The sequence below is a fragment of the Scleropages formosus genome, chromosome 1 (genome assembly GCF_900964775.1).
Source record: "Scleropages formosus chromosome 1, fSclFor1.1, whole genome shotgun sequence".
In the NCBI taxonomy this organism is placed as follows: Eukaryota; Metazoa; Chordata; class Actinopteri; order Osteoglossiformes; family Osteoglossidae; genus Scleropages; species Scleropages formosus.
Window position 1 is genome coordinate 7348673 of NC_041806.1, and position 20270 is coordinate 7368942.

Sequence of the window (20270 nt, forward strand, 5' to 3'; positions counted from 1 at the left end):
CTCACACATTATGAGTGAACCTGAACAGCATGTCTTTGGACTGTGGGAGGAAACCAGAGCACCCGGAGGGAACTCACACAGACACAGGGAGAACATGCAAACTCCACACAGACTAAGCGGGGATTGAACCCACGTCCTCTTGCACCATCCAGGCGCTGTGAGACAGCAGCGCTACTGCTTTATTTCAGAATAAAGACATGTGGTCACCAGTTGCACCAATCCTGGTTGTGTTAACGTACAGTGTGACAGCTGTACTGGTTTGTTGGAACGAGAGGATGAGGACTCACTGGTGGGAACTTTATTTCAGGCTGGGCGAGGTTTCTCGGAAAAAGGGGTTCAGAACTGTCGGTAGAGACTGAAACGGTTGAACTGGAGTTCTGTCATTCTCTATTCTTGCTCCAGCTGCAGGATCTACAGGTGGCTCAGAGGCCTGGCTGCAGCAGGAACATTGCCACAGAACGGAGGTTAAAGTACAAGTGCGAACTCTAGGTTTAAACATCTGGATCTTCCAAAATGTGCCGCTTACACAGGAATGTTTTACTTTTAAGGAGAACTGGCTCATGAAATGTTTGTATCACACAACCAGTGCATGCCGACAGTGAGAAAAGGCTGTATTTTGTCTTTTTCCCATCAGGGTGAGCAAGGGGCTCGGCAAGAACTTTCTATGCAGTAGCGATGTAAAACAAAATCATCACACATCTTAAGCCCATTCATTTTGTCTCCAGACTTTCAGTTAAAAGGCTAATTTCATATCCAGCCGCTGGTATTTGTCGGCTCAATTTAGTGCCTGCATTTAAAATGAAAAAGGAACTGTGTGATGAAACACTGTAAATCCTGTACATGCCATTAATATATTACCTGGAAAAATCCTTGTCCTCCACAGCCAAGCCCATAGATCAGTTTGTGTCATACTTTCTGAACCATCCATTAGAGACCTTAAGTAAAAAGATTTCACCTGTTCTCCAGGTATTCCAAGGTAGCATATCTGCTTCCTGGTATCTAAAAGACTTGATCACTTGCTACACCCCAACCAGACTGCTGTGCTCCTCCACCTCTGCCTGCTTGGCGGTCCCACGCACAAGAGCTGTAAAATCAAAAGCACAAAGGTTTTTGGTTCCGACGTCGATATGGCGGAATAACCTCCCCCACTCACTCAGAACTGCTGAATCCTTCTCTACATTCAAGAAGGGTCTCAAAACACATACTCCTGTAAACTATACTGGTTTATACTGTGCTATGTGACACATTGACTGTACTCAAGAATCATGTGCCTCCATCCAAATCTCTCCTGTTGATGTAATGTATTTTTCTCCGAGATGTATGTCGCACTGGAAAAAAAAAACCGCTGTTAAACGAATAAAGGTAAATGTAATGTACATGTACTAAAGGACTCAAAATACCACATTGTTACACACAATTGTCTTTATTGACAGGAACTGTGGGCACGTCCCACTTCATATACGATATACACACTTAAGTAATCAAAACAAATATGTCAACAACGATAACTCTCATTTTGATCTTGCTTTTCTCCATTCACTGTCATACAGCAAACTCAGGCACACATGTACAGGACATATTTTATGTGCAAAAATAACAGTGCAAAAGAAAGTGCTACCTCCTTTCTCCGTTTTGTTTGTACTAAAGGAAAAGAGCTTGAAGGAAGGTGCAGAGGGGCCATCTGCATGGTATGTTGCATGCTTGATCGCATTAGTCTCATGCTTAAAGCCTATGATTCACAATGCAGCTGGAAAAGCTAGGATGTTGTATCTACTCTAGGACCTGAGACTATGAGTGTTTGGTAGTATCGTCCTGAGATAAAGGAGGAACCAGGCACTATAACTTTGGAGAAGCTTGAATTTGCCTCAACCAACCCCAGCCTCTACTCTGCAACCCTATGGACCTCTCTTCTTCTACGTGACCAGACAAACTGATGAAGAAGAAGAGGGGTAGCGTGGAAAATTAGGAATTTTGATGGATACTGTAGTTTACAAATCTACCCCTCATTATAGCCTTTAGATCAAGCTTGGTTTCTGGGTTATGTAGATGTTTCTTCTTCCTTGGTTCACAGTGAGACAAAATGTAATGAGATGATCGTGTCAAACCTCATTGTTTTGATTACAGTAGAGCAGCCTGATATTTTCTATATTTTGTGATCTGAACCTTAGCCACATCCACATTAAAATGCAAAAAGAAAACGGTACACCAACATCATTGTTAATAGCACTAAAAACAGAAGACATTAACAGCTGTGATAATGCCTCAAGAGTTGGAGAGAACCACCGGGGACTGATGGGTGGTTTTAAAAGTTGTACTTTTCAACACTATTCAGTATCAGTGTAAACTATGGAATTATAAAGGAGAATTCAGGACATCGAACAGAGAGCACAGGCTGCCATGGAAATGCATACAGGGGAAATGTGGGATTCAGAAGAGGTGCTAAATTGCTGGCAGCGGACATGCGGGTTCATCGGGGAGATGTGGGAAGACCTGGTGTCTCTGTAGAGAGAGAGATGTGTGTCACAGGAAGTTTCTGCTCTGTCAATTTACAGTAATCATTTGTCCATGTGAATAGCACAGTATTGTATCTGAATAACTGCAAACGATACATCTGGTAGGCGGAGTGCGGTGGCGCAGTGGGTTCGGCCAGGTCCCGCTCTCTGGTGGGTCTGGGGTTCCAGTCTCGCTTGGGGTGCCTTGCGATGGACTGGCGTCCCGTCCTGGGTGTGTCCCCTCCCCCTCCAGCCTCACGCCCTGTGTTGCCGGGTTAGGCTCCGGTCCACCACGACCCCGCCCGGGACGAGCGGTTTGAGACTGCGTGTGCGTGTGTTACATCTGGTTATCTAAGTAACAGTCCCTCTATTGGAATTGTTATGATTTGTTCTTTTAATAATACACTTGAGCGTATAAATAGGTCAGTCCCTTTGAAAACAGGTTTTGTGTACCGTATTACTTCCATACGGTTTAAAGTAAATGTCAGCATGCATTGATTTGATATGTGTTACGTACTGGAACTCAGTGGATGCTCTCACCCCCTGTGTCATTGGACTGGATCTGCCTCCTGCTCACTGCTGTACAGTTTGGATGGGGTCTCCATTTCACTGCAACAGTATATGTGTTTTTTATACACAACACACAAATAGTGCAATTGTTTGTAGTGACATAAATGTACACACCGGGGACCATATTGTGGATTGGTTACGTGGGCCCAAAACATTGTGTTTATACTGAAACAACATGCAGTGTGGATATTTCTCCTATAATAAAACATCAATAATGTGGACCAATGTGCTAACGGAAAAGCATGCGGACCTATTCATCATGTTTGCCTGTGGCGCTGATTCACTGCTGATGAATCAACTGAGGAAATGCAAAATGCTGAGTTCAACTGCATAAATCCACACTTTGTGTAAAAAAAACACACAAAATAACAGTAGCACGTGCATCCAATGTAATCCTTAGACAGCACATGGAGTGAAATTTTATATTTATCTGACCCTTATTAGGGGGGTGTAGTGGCACAGCGGGCTTGGCCTGTCCCTGCTCTCTGGTGGGTCTGGGGTTCGAGTCCCACTCAGGGTGCCCTCCGATGGACTGGCCCCCCATCCTGGGTGTGTCCCCCTCCCCCTTCTCCAGCTTTGCGCCCTGTGTTGCTGGGTTAGGCTCTGGCTTGCTGCAACCCCGCTCAGGACAAGCGGTTTCAGTTGATGTGTGTGTAGCCCTTATTAATTCTACATTTCATACCTTTCCATCCATATCGTTAGTCACCTTACTATTTTAATAATAGTTTTTGGGTAGTTTTTTTAAGATGCTGTGCATGCATTATAGCAGCACAGTGAATCGTACCTGTAAAACACACACACACACCCACACACACACATTTTCTGAACCGCTTGTCCCATACGGGGTCGCGGGGAACCAGAGCCTACCCGGCAACACAGGGCGTAAGGCCGGAGGGGGAGGGGGACACACCCAGGACGGGACGCCAGTCCATCACAAGGCACCCCAAGCGGGACTCGAACCCCAGACCCACTGGAGAGCAGGACCCGGTCCAACCCACCGCACCACCACACCCCTCGTGCCTGTAACCCCCCCACCAAATTTATATTTTTTTCCAAAATGTTCTGCTTTTTCTTTATTATATTTGATATCAAGTCTGTACTGTCACTCTCTCTATAGTCTGATAGATTATACACTACTACAGTATTTTCTTCAAAAAACATGTTTTATGATTAGTAAAGTTAGCTTTTAAATAAATGCATGTTTTTGTAACTTGATTTAGAGTTAAAATACATCCCCAGCAGAACATGCTGAGAACTAATGAGTGATGTATTTGCGATGTATACCTGGCTTCAGTATACAATCGGTATGGTGTCTACATGCAGAGAATATGATTCAGACATTATTAGTACATATTTCTACAGATGGGTAGCAGGCAGCAAGATATGGAACAGCTACTGGATCAATGTATATTACTTATACGTAGAGAGCTTGACAGGAAATTAGAGTGAAATGTCAAAAGACTGACTATTTATGGGTGACCTTGATACCTTAGGGCAACATGTTATCAAGATTAATGGAAAAACGTTCCCATCACAAACCTGGCCCTTAATTTAACTGTGGAATTACAGCAAGCAAACACGATGCCATAACTTTAACTGTGGGATTTCGGTACTTTTACAGTTCCAGTCCCTGCGCGGGAAAATCAGAAGCGCTCACACACTTACCTATTGTCATTGATGTCCCTTATTTTGCCTGTGGTGTAGAGATACATTGAACAAGAGTGAGTTACTCGCCCTGTCGTAAAAGGGTCAGTACCGGCAACTGTCAAAAATGGGAGTGTTGGGAGCAAAAGGTGCAAGAGGGGAATGTGCGAAGAGTACGACTGCTTTGGGAGGGGTCATCAGGCAGGAATGAGGAGTACGAATATACTTCAGGCACTCACCACTGTTGGCTTGGAGCGTACATGAGTTAGGGGACTGTGTATAGCTGGTCTTGTTGGCACTTGTGCCGAGGGGCGCTCTGTCGGAGGAACAGAGAAGAAGGTGATCACAGACACTTGGGTGGTGCATGGGAACCTACACTGATTTCACCTTTACTGTCTGCACATCTGGATTCAACCTCGTTGGAGTCCGAGTCTCTAGGGGCTGTTATTTCGTTCGTTTTTTTTTTCCTTATACTTCCTTTGCCGTGTCCTTGCAGCATCTATGGTGTGTACGCCGTATACTACGCGACCCTCTAAAACTCACGTGTTCGTCTGTAGGGGATGACATGGAACGTTGCGCTGGAACATTGCGTTGCTGAAGCTGACAGGGGAGTCTCGAGCACTTCCGACATGACGGCCGGCGGAGGAGCATCGAGGGGCGCACAGCCTGGCTGAGAATGGGTGAGAAGCAGCAGTATATCGGAACCAGCCTTGCAAACAATCAGAATCTTTCAATATAACATAAAAATTCGTACTTTTAAATTTTTATGAAGCAATTTTTATTAAACCAAAACACCGTAGAATCCCAGGCCCTCAAAGACACAGTCTTTGTTCGCCTGCCACGCCTTCAAGACAAACACAATATCCAGGAGCTTTACTAGAACCCGATTTCTCGATTCATCTGACGTCCGGATCGATCCATCTAACAGTTTTCAGTTTCCACTCCCGGACGTACTGCCAGATCTTTCCTACTCTGCTGCTTAGCGGTGGAATGAAGATCTCTGTCTTCAGATTCCTCATGTGATCTGTTCTAAATCGTGGACTGAAGAGTCACCTCTTATACCGTTGAAGGTTATTAAAGACTTTTTTTTTTTTAATGAACCGTCTCACAGTCAGGTGTCCTATCGGTACGGTTATCGTGCACTACCTGTCGGTGCAGGACAGGGACAGTGATGGGACCTCCTGGACTTCATGAAATCCTTGAGGCGCTCCACTTCCTGCAGATAGAAAAGACGGTCCCTGGCAGCCCCTGCCTTCGCCCCCCGCAGGGCTCCCTCAAGAGCTCGGACCCTCTCGGCGGTGCGCTGAAGACGTCGCTCCAGTTTGGGAAGATCGCTGCGCAGCTCCATGTTGTCCCGTACCAACTGCCAGGAGATTAAGCGAACGGAATGGAAAATGAAAGGAGAACAGCTACACGGGTACCGAGTAGATGTGGGAAAGTACCATGGCACAGTCCTCCCTTTTTGCTTCCCTCCACTGGTCCCAGTGATCAGCAAAGAACAAGTGCAAATATGTGAAAATTAGTTCTTGTCTCTCAGGGACTCAGAACGTGGCACCAGCTTGTTCCTACCAGTTGCAGATTATCACCTGCTTATGAATTTTGGTGAGATGTTCCAGGTTGTTCTCAAGGAAGGAGATCCTCTCCTTCTGGGTAGTTGCTCCCTCACGCTCACCGAGCCCCACTTCTGCAATCTAAAGGAGAGAGCAGGTTTGGACCTCATGAGTCAAGCAGAGAAGGATAAAAACAAATACGGCACACTGGTTCCTTGGGTTAAGAATGACCAAATAAAAATGTTTTGAAGGTAAGATTTTTTTTTTTATTTGTAATTGCATTTTCTTATCTATTTTCTAAAACTGGTGTTTGCAGCCGAGCGATCACGACTTGTTTTTACCCGTGGGATCGTAATGTTTACATTTATATTTACATTCTTCCATTTAGCAGATGCTTTTCCCCAAAGCAACGAACGTCACGGAGAAGAATACAGTAAGTAACATAACAGACAATGCAGCAAGTTCAAAGTGGTATGGAAATGATGAGTTTTGCACACTCTAATGGGACATACCAGGGAGGAACCCTCAAAAAAAACAAATTGGTGTGTTGATTAACAATAATTTTGCATTTGTTTAAAACTGATTGAAGCCTGACATTAATAAAAAAATTCATACAGTAAATGTCTCACAAAACAAATGTTTTTTGCAATATGCAGGAAAGCTAACCCACAAATAAATCAAGGCTCATCAGTGTTATTAAGCTTTTCTTATTTGGGCCTGGGCATAAAAGTGACGTTTGACTTACGAATTGTACTAAGTTCAAAAGCCATCGTATTATTTTTACTCACGTTACTATACTGAGCTGTGAGTTCCTGAACAAATAATTTCCGCAGGTAGTGGAGCCGTTGAAGTTCATTCTTCAGGAATGAAGAAAAGCAAAAATAAAAGAGTCGGTGTTGAGTAGAACAGGTGAATAATAAATATTTCCAAGCATCACATCTTGATAATAACCCTTTAATACACACATTGTGATGCTGAGTTATTCAGTTTTTTTTTTTTTTTTTAACTTTTTGTCATTTAAATTCATATCCCTACTTTTAAGTGGCTCATTATTTCAACTAGAATTATAGGCTTGATCTCAGCTCAGCAAGACAAAACATCCTCACCACCGTCCTCTCCAGCTCCTTGACACCCTGCCTTGACGAGTCACACTGCTCAAGCTGGGATCTGTCAGACGGAGTGAGACAAAGCAACAAAATTGTATAAGGACACTTTAACCGATTTTGGAGGGAATAAATAACATACGTATTATATACTGTATATGGCGGGGCATGGTGGTGCAGTGAGTTGGACCGGGTCCTGCTCTCCGGTGGGTCTGGGGTTCAAGTCCCGCTTGGGGTGCCTTGCAAAGCTCTGGACCCCTGCGACCCCGTACGGGACGAGCGGTTTCAGCTGATGTGTGTGTATACTATGTATATAACATACACAAGCATAATGGGTTTGGAATGTCAAGCAACGACCTTCAGCATGATGCAGGTTGAAAACCTAGCAGGTCACATATGGTTGAGCCATTATAACAAATACTGAATGAGAATAGTCAGTTGACATCCAGCATTTTGAACTGGTGAAACATTACTGTAAAGCTTATTTTCAGGTAATATTTTTGCAGGAGCACGTGAATAACCCGATATTGAGCTTTAAATATAATGTTAAACGGCTATTTTCGGCAGAGGCGTGTGCAGACTCACCTAAGTTCCTCCACTTGTTTACTCTTCTCCTGCTCTTGGCTCCAAAGACACGCAAAGTCACTGCGTAGCTGCTCCAACTCCAACTCAAGCTTCTGGTTCCGGCTAAAAGAGAGTATGTCAGGTCTAGTCGCTGCATTACTACAGACTGATGGATGTTTACGCGGAACTTTTTTCCCCCCCAGTTTCTCCTTTTCCTCAGCTTTCTCTGCTGGGCCTCTGGATTTATGAGACATTTCGCCACGGAGATGTAGATGCTTCTCCGTAACAAGAAAGACAATCCATTCTAAACATAGATCTATACTTCCAGAGGGCACTTTGTGAAACATCGCACACGTAAGAACAGTGACGGGTTTTTCTGCGCTCGAGTTGTCACGGATCCTTTTTCCTAAGAGCACATTTCTGCACACAGACTGATTAAAAGCGACCGGATTCACCGCTGATTCTATTAATGGAAAAACACAGAGCGCACTGACTCTTTCAGCTCTCCGATGATCTTTTGCTTCTTGTTGATGTCGTCTTGCAGATGTCCAAACTGCTTGTAGGGGGCTTCGCGGTGACGCTCCTCTTCCTGCTCCACAACCCAGTGACAGAGGTGGGGGTGAAAGAAATAGGTGCAAAAGAGGGAGAGGGGAATAATGTGGTTTTACACATACACACAACTCCAAGGTGCAGCCAGTTGCCGTTTCTGTCTGGCTTGCGTTACCTTTACGCTGCTTCCCTCTCGCGGCTCTTTCTTGTTCCTCTCTTTCTCCGGAGAATCTTCGATAAAAAGACAAAATCCTTTAAAATTAACATTTAAAAATACCGTCAGAGCACACTACATTAGATACGAGCATGGATTTCAATGCTGTGAACGTGCACTTAATGTGCAGCAATGGATCTAGGCATTTACCCTGGCCCTGGAGTATTGCCATTTCCTCACTAAGTGCATGGAAACTGTCCTCCAGCTCCCTCTTTGTCATCTCCACGTTCTGCATGCACTCTGTCAGCGAGTGGATATTCGCCTCATGCTGGGAAAACAGAACGGAACCTCAGGAAACATACGCGGGAAAGGAACTTGTATACAGACAAACACAAGAGGGCAAAATGTGAAGGGCTCAAAGAATAAATGTGGGCGGCATGGTGGCACAGTGAGTATTGTTGCTGTCTCACAGCACTCGGGTGGTGTGAGAGGATGTGGGTTCAATCCTCACTCTGTGTGAAGTTTGTATGTTTCCTCTGGGTGCTCTGGTTTCCTCCCACAGTCCAAAGACATGCTGTTCAGGTTCCCCATCGTGAGTGACAGAGAGAGAGAGAGTGTGTTCCACTGATGTATGGATGAGTGACCCGGTGTAAGTAGTGTATCTATCAGTGTAAGTCACTGCGGTGAATAAGGTGTGTGGGCTGATAACACGACATAGAGTTCATTGGAAGTCGCTTTGGAGAAAAGCGTCTGCTAAATAAATAAATGTATTTTGAATATACTGCGGTCACATTTTACATGCATTTAATGGTGCCAGCTTTACGTGAGTGGCTCCCAATTTTTTAAGGAAAAAATACACAAAAAATGGGTTTCCTGGTATTAATGACTGAGCTGGCTAGTAAGCCTAAATCAACCCTCTCCTGGGTTACTCACACTCAGATACCCTGTCATGTACCTCATTCTTTCTCACTTTGCACATTTTCTGTTATGTATATTTGTTGTATAAATGTCTATGTATAGCCTCCTTTTTGTACTTATATTCATATTACATATAAATCTTTTTTAGAATTGTGTATATTGTCTGTGTATATTATATATTTGTGCATATTGTCACCAGACTCTGGCCTGTGTAGTTTTTTTCCTTGCACTGCCTTGTATTTGCACTTGTGTGTTGTAACACACTCCAGTGTGTATCTATGTGGCACGGAGGTCCAAAGAGAAACGAAATTTTGTTCTCTTGTATCTGTAACTCTCCTATAGGTGAAATTGAAGTTGACTTTGATAAATACCGAACTGTATACAGTATACAGCACTGGTGTGTATTGGTTCTTTTTCCTTTTTTTCCATCATTGCAACATATTTCATACACATGGCTACAGTTACGTGGTTTGAGTAAGAAAAAGCTTATGGTTATATAGCCCATAAAGTTTATAAGATGTACTTTATTTATCAAGCACTATTCCTTATGTATCGGGGGGTGCGGTGGCACGGTGGGTTGGACCAGGTCCTGCTCTCCAGTGGGTCTGGGGTTCGAGTCCCACTTGGGATGCCTTGCGACGGACTGGCGTCCTGTCCTGGGTGTGTCCCCTCCCCCTTCTGGCCATACGCCCTGTGTTACCAGGTAGGCTCCGGTTCCGTGACCCCGTATGGGACAAGCGGTTCCGAAAATGTGTGTGTGTATATTCCTTATGTGGAGCGGGGGGCGCGGGGGCGCGGTGGTGCGGTGGCGCAGTGGGTTGGACCGGGTCCTACTCTCCAGTGGGTCTGGGGTTCGAGTCCTGCTTGGGGTGCCTTGCGATGGACTGGCGTCCCGTCCTGGGTGTGTCCCCTCCGCCTTACGCCCTGTGTTGCTGGGTAGGCTCTGGTTCCCCATGACCCTGTATGGGATGAGTGGTTCAGAAAGTGTGTGTGTGTGTGTGTGTGTGTGTGTGTAATGGGGGGGTGCGGTGGGTTGGACTGGGTCCTGCTCTCTGGTGGGTCTGGGGTTCAAGTCCCACTTGGGGTGCCTTGCGACGGATTGGCGTCCTGTCTTGGGTGTGTCCCCTCCAGCCTTACGCCCTGTGTTGTCGGGTTAGGCTCCGGCTCCCCGCGACCCCATATGGGACAAGCAGTTTGGATGGTGTGCGTGTGTGTATTCCTTATGTAAGTTGAGACTGCAATTTATTGTAGAAGAGCGTTCTGTCAAATTAAACTGAACCAAACTGAACTGAAAAAGCTAGGATTCACACACTTCTCCTCTGCCGTCTTCCACATCTGGCTGATCTGACCCGCTCCCGAATACTCCGTCTATTTCATCCATGCTACACGACCCTGACCTGTGAGATGAGCAGCTGGCAGGAGGACAGTTCACTCCCTGTCTCCTGCATCTTACGATGGCACTCCTGCTGCAGGTTCTCCAGCCGCCGGCAGCGCTTCACCATGTACTTCACCTCCGACCGGATCTTGGCAATGTAAATCCGTGCCACCGTAAACTCCTCCTCCAGGGCACTGCTGACTTCCACTGGCTGGGGAAGGAAGGCAGAGAAGGGGAAGAACAGAGAAGAAAACAGAATGCCTTTACTCTAGTAACTGACGCGCATGACGAATCTCTGTCCGTCTCCCCGGGCCTTACCAGTCTGATCTTCCTGTTCCCTACAACCATGCTGAACTCGCTAAGGTCCTGCATGAGGCCGTTGAGCACCTTCGCAATCCGTTTCCGCTGCTGTCCGCTCTCTTTTTGCATGCGTGACAGCTCTGTCTCCAGGGCCTGCAGGTGCGTCTAGAGGGTTTGAGGGACACGGAATTGTAAGAAGGACCAGAGCAGGCGTAAGTAGGAAGAGGAGGAAGAACTACAGGTGCTCCCCGATTTACGATGGGCTTATGCTCCGCGAGACCCATCACGAGTCGAAAATGGATTTAATACACCTAATACACACCTCTGCGTGGCTGACTGGGAGATGCGGATCGCTGCCGCTGCCCAGCATCGCGGGAAAAAAAATCAAAATCCATAATTCAAAGTACGGTTTCTACTGAACGTTTATCGCCAGCTCATCATCGTAAAGTCGAAAAAAATCGCAAGACGAACCATCGCAAATCGGGGACCACCAGTACGCGTTAAAGAACGAGAACAATAAATCTAACTGACCATTTTCTGGGCAAGCTCTGCAGCCAGCAGCTGACTTTGCAGGCTCTGGTCCTCCACCTCCTGGCTCTTGAGGTCATAGTTAAGGGCCAACTCTTCCAAGGCCTGCAACACCTCCTCCACCTCGACCTTGGCACAGTCGTTCTCCCCCTGCAGCCGGCGCATGTGCGTCTGCACGTCTTCGCTATGCCTGCGTATTGATGCCACCAGCTGAGAAGGACATAGAGTTATTTTTCCGCTTTAATTGCTTGTTCAAGGGCACACACACACACACACACACACACACACTGTCTGAAACCGCTGGTCCCGAGCGGGATTACAGCAAACCGGAGCCGAACCAGGCAACACAGAGCACAAGGCTGGAGGGGGAGGGGACACACCCAGGACGAGACACCAGTCTGTCGCTAGGCACCCCACACCCGAGACACCCAAGCCTGCCGCACCACTGCGCTTGTTCAAGTGCACCGGTATCGAAAAAAGAGATTTCAGAGGCCAAGTAACTTATTAATGAAAATACCTGGGAAAAAAAAATCCATCAAAGCAATAATGCGTTCATCTGTACAATGACGAAGAGATATGTAGGTGGGACCCTCACCTTGTCACGCTCCCTCATGTGCTCCCTCAGCTCCTCCACCACCTGGCTGTGCTTCAGTATTTCATCATCCTGACAAAATAAAACACTCAACAATCGAGTACGAAATACCCGCATCGAAGACGCTGGAACGTGCGTCTGCAGGTTCACGCGTCACCTTATCGTCCAGCTTGCTGTGCAGCCTGTCGATCTCCTCCTCGTACTTCTTCCGCTCCTCCTCCGAGATGCAGATCATAATGGAGGAGCTTCTGCTGCCAAGGGCCTCCAGCGGCTCTCTTTCCAGAATGTTCTCTCCTTGAAGACGGGGAAGGAGCAGGTCTGGACACAAAGTACCGCCGGAGTGAATTTATGATGCCATAACCTGCTCAATTATTCAAGCTTTGTTGCACAGCCAGATGCCCGTGTTAGAAGCCAGTGTGCAGTAAGCTTAACTGCCCCTCTGTCCTTTGAAACAGGTCCCCTCGTCTCACCATTACGTCGGCAGTTCAGTTCAGCCTCCAGCATTTTTATGGTCTCCTTCTGGTTCTTGCTCTTGTCCTTCTCCTTCTCATACTTCCTCTTCCACTGCTCTGCCGTCAGCTCAACATTTACAGAAACGGTGTTCCTGATGGTCTTTGCACTGGGTTGGAAGAGAAAAGGCGAGATATGGGGGGAAGATGTCATTAGGAACACAGCATAAGATGATTATACAAGCGGATGTTAATTTTCAGATGTTAACGGCATTTTTGAATTTGTGCAATGGAAAGAGGTAATCCACATGCCAGCCAGTTTTGGTTAAACTGCAAAAGTATGCATTTTTTCTTCTTAATTTTCTTGAGCCACTTGTTCTTTGCAGGGTCACAATGGCTTAGAGCCTATCCCAGAAGCACAGGATATGATCCAGGGTACTCCCTGGGCAGGACACCGATCCATCACCGGGCAATCACATACACTAATTCACTCATTCAGACACACCGCATGCAGTTCAGAATCACTAATTCACCTGAAATGCATCTCTTTGGACTGTGGGTTCTCCCACAGCACTCCAGAGCAACCAGCAGAAACCGCTGAGGCATGGGGAGAGCATGCAAAACTCCACACAGACTGAGCATTCGCAGAAGCATGAAGCAGAACGAAAAACTAAAGGCTGTTAAAAGGAGCCTTCCTTCTGATACCGTTGTCCAAACATGAGAGTGGACTTGGTCTCCGCATCATTAAAGCTGGAAGGGGAGCAGCAAATGAACATGGTGGTGCGACAGTTCCCCCCTAGTGAGTCCTGCAGGATCCGGGTCATCTTGCTATCTCTGTATGGAACATGGACTTTCTACCAGGAAGAAGAGCGAATAACCGGTTACCCTCAAGTCAGTCCGAGATAAAGACAAATCCGAGACGCTGCAAACAGAATACGTCAACACAGCAATCTATTAAACAATCTCTATAAAGCCCTGTGTATATACAATGAATCAAGTCCTATGAAGGTAATTTATACGAGGAGGTCTTCAACCTGCAGTGTCTAGGGATTGAGGCAAGATCTAGAAATACACCGGTACACAAGTGTACAGATGTGGGGTTACTGACAGAACCCTCGGCCAGTGCAGAAATGACGTTGCCAAGCGACGACAGCGACTTGTTGATGTTCTTGGCCTCATCCAGCACAGCTCCTTCAGCACCCGTCTTACTGACCTGAAAATTTGAGACAGAGATACAGGGAAGCCAGACAATGATCATTTTTAAGCTTGAGGGAGGGGAAGCACATGTTGTAGTGATTAGCACTGCTGCCTTTGGGCACAAAGGTTGCAGGTTTGAATCCACTACCCGATGCAGTATCCTTGAGCAACGCACTTACCCTAAAATTGCTCAACAATAAGTTACCCAGCCGTATAAATGTGTAAATAATTGAAGGTCGCTCAACATTTAAAGTCACTTTGGAGAAAATGGTCAGCAAAATGAATAAATGCAAATGTTACTCAAAAATTTACAGTTAACAAGCTTATACAGATACACTCCATCCATGCAAGTATAGTTTATCTCCTTCTTGCCAGTCAGGTTCATCAGCTGGATCTCTTACCTTCTACCTCCTGACCAGGTCTACCAGGTACTCTTACTCACCTTCTCGCTGCCAGCCAGATCCACAAGGTAGAGTTTCCCACTGAGTTTTTGCTCTGTCTCCAAATGCTCCTGCCTGATGTCAATTAGGAAGATGCTATGGCTGCGGGAGCTGTGTTCATTCATGTCTGGACAAACAGGAGAGGGAGGATTCACTCAGCTGATAGACAGACATTCTACATCACTTTGCACATAGAGGGAAGAAGCACTGACTTGTAACAGCAACATGGCGATTGGCCTTTCCCTCGTCAATGACATCCATAATTTCTTCAGGGCTGGACACAAAACGTTCAGTACAACCCTGCAGAAAAAGGGAGGATGGGAAAGATCGAGAGTCAAAAAACAAAGCAAAGCAGTCAAAGACGGTAACCGAAATAAGCATTTTCTGAATTTCAGTGATAATCAGTCTCTGGAGATCATGGAGAAGGCACCGTAAATTTGGTATGTTGCAGGCGTACTACACCTTTACATAAGGGACTCGGTTCATATCCTCATGGACTGACAGGTTGGTTTTGGATACTGAAAGAGGGAATACAGCACAGCGAACAGTACATCAGTTTTGTTTAATACTGATGCTAAGCACTACTGAACTTTTTAGAGGGAATGAAAAATCATTGCCACTATAGCGAGAAAAGAACACTCTTCCCTACCATTGTTCATTCATAGGTAACTACATGCAACTACAGTTAGTTTTATTTCTAACGACAGATTATTTAATACCCGGATATTCATTAGTAACACTATTTTATATTGCCTTTGTAATAGTACTGCAGTTTTTTCCGGAACATGTGCAACATTTTGCTTACCATCCAAAAGGTCCCGGATTTTTTCCATATATATTTCAAAATATGACACCTTAAAGATGGAAAAAAAAAAAAATCACAATGAGAACCATGAAATATGACACTTGAATGTCCAAGGGGCTCCAAGGGCTTGTGGTTGGGGTCAGGCTGAATCTTTGAGTCTCTCATCTTAGTTTTGAGTTCTGTCCTTGTACCTTGATTTGGAACTCCAGGTTCTCATCCATAGTAAAGATGTAGTTGAAAATATCACTAGCAATCCTGGGAATTATTCCCTTTTGCTGTTCATCGTGCAGCTTCCCCTAACGTGGTTAAGGAAGAAGAAAACCATATTTAAAAAAAAAATGTGAGCACTGAACAACAACATAATGTGAAAAGCATCTGCTAAAAAAATAAATGCAAATGTAAATGTAATATAGTATAATGACAATGTAGGAAAACGAGAACATTTACCAGTGTGAAATTATGCCATTTTTTTGTTACTAAATTTATGGAAAGTTGTTTTATCCTGTATCCCTGAGTCTTACCTCCATGGTATAGGTCTTCCCAGAGGAGGTCTGTCCATAGGCAAAAATGGTGCCATTGTATCCTGACAAAACATCTGCAAATATACACATCTAAGTCATGTTTGCAGCCCTAAATACATTTACACTGACACACGAGTCAGTTACATTTGTGCCACTCACCATATCTACAAGAATATAGAGGTGTGCTGTATTTGTCGACACAAGCAAATCACGTATACCTCGACAAGCCAAGAGTTAAGTAATGATTAGTCATGCTTGTGTCATTCAATCCATCCATAAATTAGTGAATAACAATTCTTGCCAACCGAACATACAAAAAATACAACGTCTCACATCAAATAATGGCACAATTGACTTAAAAATGCAATTAGCTATTCAAACTCTGCACTTGAGAGACTTCTATATGATACACAAGCACTTTCGGTTTGGGACAACGTCAAGTAACAACCTTCACTATGATGCAGGTTCGAAACCCAGCATGACACCTATAGCCGAGCCATTATAACAAATACTGAGTGAGAATTCAGTGCAAAAATGCAACTAGCTGTTCGAACTCTGCACTTGATAGTTCGACATCAACAATCAGCTGTGCCGCTCGACCACTGACCGCAATAAAATGACCACAGAAAGAAAATAAAAAGCTTTAATGCCTAACTTCTTGAGGGGTGAGCAGGTTTTTGTCTTTGATAAAATCCTGGCAAAAGAAATTACTGGACTCCTCCGCATACCTTTCACTGTCTGTTTGGCACAGGTGTTGTAGACCTGTTCCTGCGTAGTGTTGGTGGGAAACACCCGGTCAAAGATGTAAGACTTTCCCTGGGGATGGGAGATAACAGGATTCAGCTGCATTTGGTTCAGAATTACATTCCAGCAAAGGTTACCGGGAATTTTTACCTTGCTGCAGTTAGCATAAATTTTTAAAAAGGTTTTACAGGAAAAAACCTGTGACACAAATGTCTCAGTCAGCAAAGCAGTTCCTATTCAGTCAAACGGCTCAGAATTCAGAGCCTGAGCTATGTAATATGCTGTGAAAAACATACAGCGCTGCTTGAAAGTATGCGAATCTTACAGGGATGGTCATTATTTTTGTATAAAATATGAAAATGAACATAAAATCTAAATAAAGTCTTTAAATAAACTTGATTGTGATTTACAGCCACGGGGGGCGCGGTGGCGCGGTGGGTTGGACCGGGTCCTGCTCTCTGGTAGGTCTGGGGTTCGAGTCCCACTTGGGGTGCCTTGCGGCGGACTGGCGTCCCGTCCTGGGTGTGTCCCCTCCCCCTCTGGTCTTACGCCCTGTGTTGCCGGGTAGGCTCCGGTTCCCCGTGACCCCATATGGGACAAGCGGTTCTGAAAATGTGTGTGTGTGTGTGTGTGATTTACAGCCCTGACACCTACTTGGTTTAATCAATACAACTTGGGGTTCACCTATTTTTACACCTGCACTACTTGTATGTTTCTACTACACATACGATTTCCTCTAAAGCAACATATGGAATTGCTCTTTACACACCTATTGTGTTACATGAGAAACACTGTACCTCATTAAATAACTATTTTGTGGTCAAACACAAGGGGTTCACACATTGTCAAACAACACTGTAAAATCCCACCACCAGATACACACACACACCGTCTGAAACCGCTTGTCCCGAGAGGGGTCATGGCAAACCGGAGCCTATCCCGGCAACACAGGGCGCAAGGCTGGACCACGACTTACTCGTATATGGGCTGGTCCATACCTGAGCATCTTATTACTTTATAAAATGCTCAACGAGATGATAATTTACACTTACACCTTAGCAGTGTCCTAATTTGAGGAGAACTATACGTCCAGTATATATCCTGTTGGGGTCACTGACATATTGCCTTGTATTAGGTTCTTGTATCGTGTTGTCAAATCGCCTTGTATGTAGGTTCTCGGATCTGGCTCCATTGTGGTGGAATGACCTCCCCCTCTCACTCAGAACTGCTGAATCCCTGTCCACATTTAAAAAGGGTCTTAAAACTCACCTCTTCCAAACTCATTTTACACATGATCCCTTAAGTTCATGTAAGGTGTAAATGTTCATGCACCATAACTTTAAGATCATGCCCGGATAAACCTTTACGCAGCTCCTCCTGTATTTCAATGTAAATGTTTATATTTATCTAAAAATATATATATATTACTAGGAAGGTAATCAGGAATCGCGGATATTCAGATAAAGTTTTATGCAGCCACTCGTGTGATAAACACTGGTTCATGATGGAAAGAAGCAAACTAACTGCACTTAAACCACACGTCTGCATCTAAGTGTCTCTTCCTAATGTAATGGATACATTGTATTTTCTATGAGATGTACGTCGCTTTTGGTGGAGAAAATCCTCTGCTACGTACAGGTAAAAATGTAAATGTATTAAAACCATTCTGCACAGGACAATATTTTAAACCCAAATAAGACAAAATATTGTTCACAAATTCCGCATATTTACTAATTTACAACATGATCTAAAGCCTTACAGATTTTGACCTTATTATTAGCCTTTCACGTTATGATCTGCCACTAACGGTAACGAAGGACTTGGGGAAAAGCTGTTCAGTTTAATCATCATGTCCTTGCTGCGTCCAGCTCTGCTGAAACATTTATTATTATTATTATTATTATTATTATTATTATTATTATTATAAATTACGCATTATATTACACCGAACGTTTTGAGGCCTCTGCAGCTGCGAGGAAAGACTCTGTCTGCGCACGAAGGAACAATGAAAAGTTAAGGTACGAAGCGAAGGCTTATTATGTGACAGGACGTGTCGCGGCCACCCTCTCGGTACACTTTTTTTACATCTCATTGATTCCCGTCATTCCCCTAAAGCGTAAATTAACGAATTGTTCATATTATATCCCGAACATCTAAAAAAAGGTGCACTCGTTTTCCCGAAACAAGAAGAAGCCCGTAAGTAACCTTTGATCGAGAGAGAGAGAGAGCTGGTTTCAAAATTCAATCGAACCCGGCGGAGCTGAGATTTTTTAAAAGAAAGAAAGAACGAAAGAATTGGATCGCGTGTGGAGGAACACCGGCGGAGGAGGGAGCGCAACTCACCCCGACAACGACGGTGTCGTCCCCCTGGAAGGTGGGGAAGAAGAGGTCCCCTCGCCGGACCTCGGCATCATTGAAAGGGCGAAAGCGGCACAGCACTCGGATGCTGCACTCTGCGCGAGCGTCGGCCATGCTCCCGGCGCGAGGCGCTCCCGCGAGGGGCTCCCGCGCCCTGCCGCACACCTCCGTTCCTCGGCAACTTCGCGCATATATATATATATATATATGCGTGTGTGCGCTCTCGGCGAAATGCTCCCTCTGCGATCCTACGCTACGGAGAGCTGATCTTCTCGAGAACTACGTACGGAATCGGGGAAAAAAAAGAGAAGGCGGCGGCGGCGACGGCGCGTTAAGATCCCCGCTCCGTTTCCCGAGGAAACGCTTTCAGCCGGTTCTGCCGCCGTGAGAAGCACGTGCGCATATGCGATCAAGTGTAATAAACGCCGAAGGGAAGAAAAAAAAAGAAAATCTAGAATTCTATCGCGACTGGTAGTATCAATAGAAAATTCAAGTTTGCCCTACTAGTCTAGACTAGGGCGCTCTAGTATTTTACATAAAGGTAATAGGCTCCCTCAGAATGTCTGCCCGCACACAAAATCAGATCTCTCTCTTCGGGTGCTCTTCTTGGCCGGATCGCGGGGAGCGCTGTGCCCGGCCGCCGGGGCGTAGTCCGCTCTGCCGCTGCAGGACAACTCGGGCGACGCGCTCAGCATCAGCAGCCCCACAAAGGGAGCGGCAGGCGCGGCCCCCCTTCAAGCCCTTCGCCTCTCCCACAATGCAAACTTGCGATGTGATCGCGCGGCTTCTCTCTGTGGGGGAATTAAAAACAAATCACGCTCCACACTTAAGCAATGAAGTAAAAAAGAATTGCGATACTATCATGAAGGCGATTTCGATGGTTTCAGGGAAGGCGGCCCCCCGCTGAGTGAGTGACAGTGCGCCTTGAGCGGGGGGGGGGGGGCGACCCTTTCCTTTCCCGAACACCTGTCTCGTCATCGCGGATCCCCCCCTCTTCCCGGACCGAATACAGCACATCGAGTCACATTCTGGGAGCAGCAGCACTGAACTGCAGTGAAATGTGCGAAAATCCGCTTCTCACAGCACGTGCAGATGGGGGGATTTTGGGAAAAGACTGCAGATTTGATATGAATTACGAATAAATAATGCATTATAGTTGTCTTTTTTTTGTCAATACAGGGAAGCTGTAACCAATGACTCCGGAGAGGAGTGTAATACTGCTGTTACTGTAGTACTGTACACTCCCTGACCCAGTGACCGTGGCCAGGATTCAAGGGCACAAAAAGCAACGATATCATACAACCTGGAGGACACACCATCACATAAGACACAGGAGCATTTGTTTGATGAAAGTGTTTATAGGCGTATTGAAAATATCAGTTAAATCTTCCGTGAACGTCTTCATCTGATCGAACAC

General features: G+C 45.4%; 1 protein-coding gene across 1 annotated transcript; it reads right to left on the reverse strand.

The window, feature by feature from the left end:
* Nucleotides 1–1432: 1432 nt before the first annotated feature.
* kif5aa (kinesin family member 5A, a) lies at nt 1433–19147 on the reverse strand. Its single transcript, XM_018745658.2, has 29 exons — nt 18839–19147; nt 16480–16567; nt 15752–15825; nt 15422–15526; nt 15231–15279; nt 14888–14943; nt 14638–14725; nt 14428–14552; nt 13897–14001; nt 13494–13642; nt 12810–12958; nt 12497–12657; nt 12343–12411; nt 11751–11957; nt 11238–11384; nt 10942–11130; nt 8837–8954; nt 8648–8703; nt 8418–8512; nt 7945–8046; nt 7363–7423; nt 7045–7113; nt 6293–6397; nt 5853–6069; nt 5250–5376; nt 4946–5022; nt 4728–4755; nt 3010–3101; nt 1433–2499 (listed from the first exon to the last, which is right to left on the reverse strand). The coding sequence occupies exons 1-28, from the start codon at nt 18965–18967 to the stop codon at nt 3041–3043; spliced, it is 3006 nt and encodes a 1001-aa protein (XP_018601174.2). The 5' UTR covers nt 18968–19147; the 3' UTR covers nt 1433–2499; nt 3010–3040.
* Between the last annotated feature and the right edge of the window lie 1123 nt (nt 19148–20270).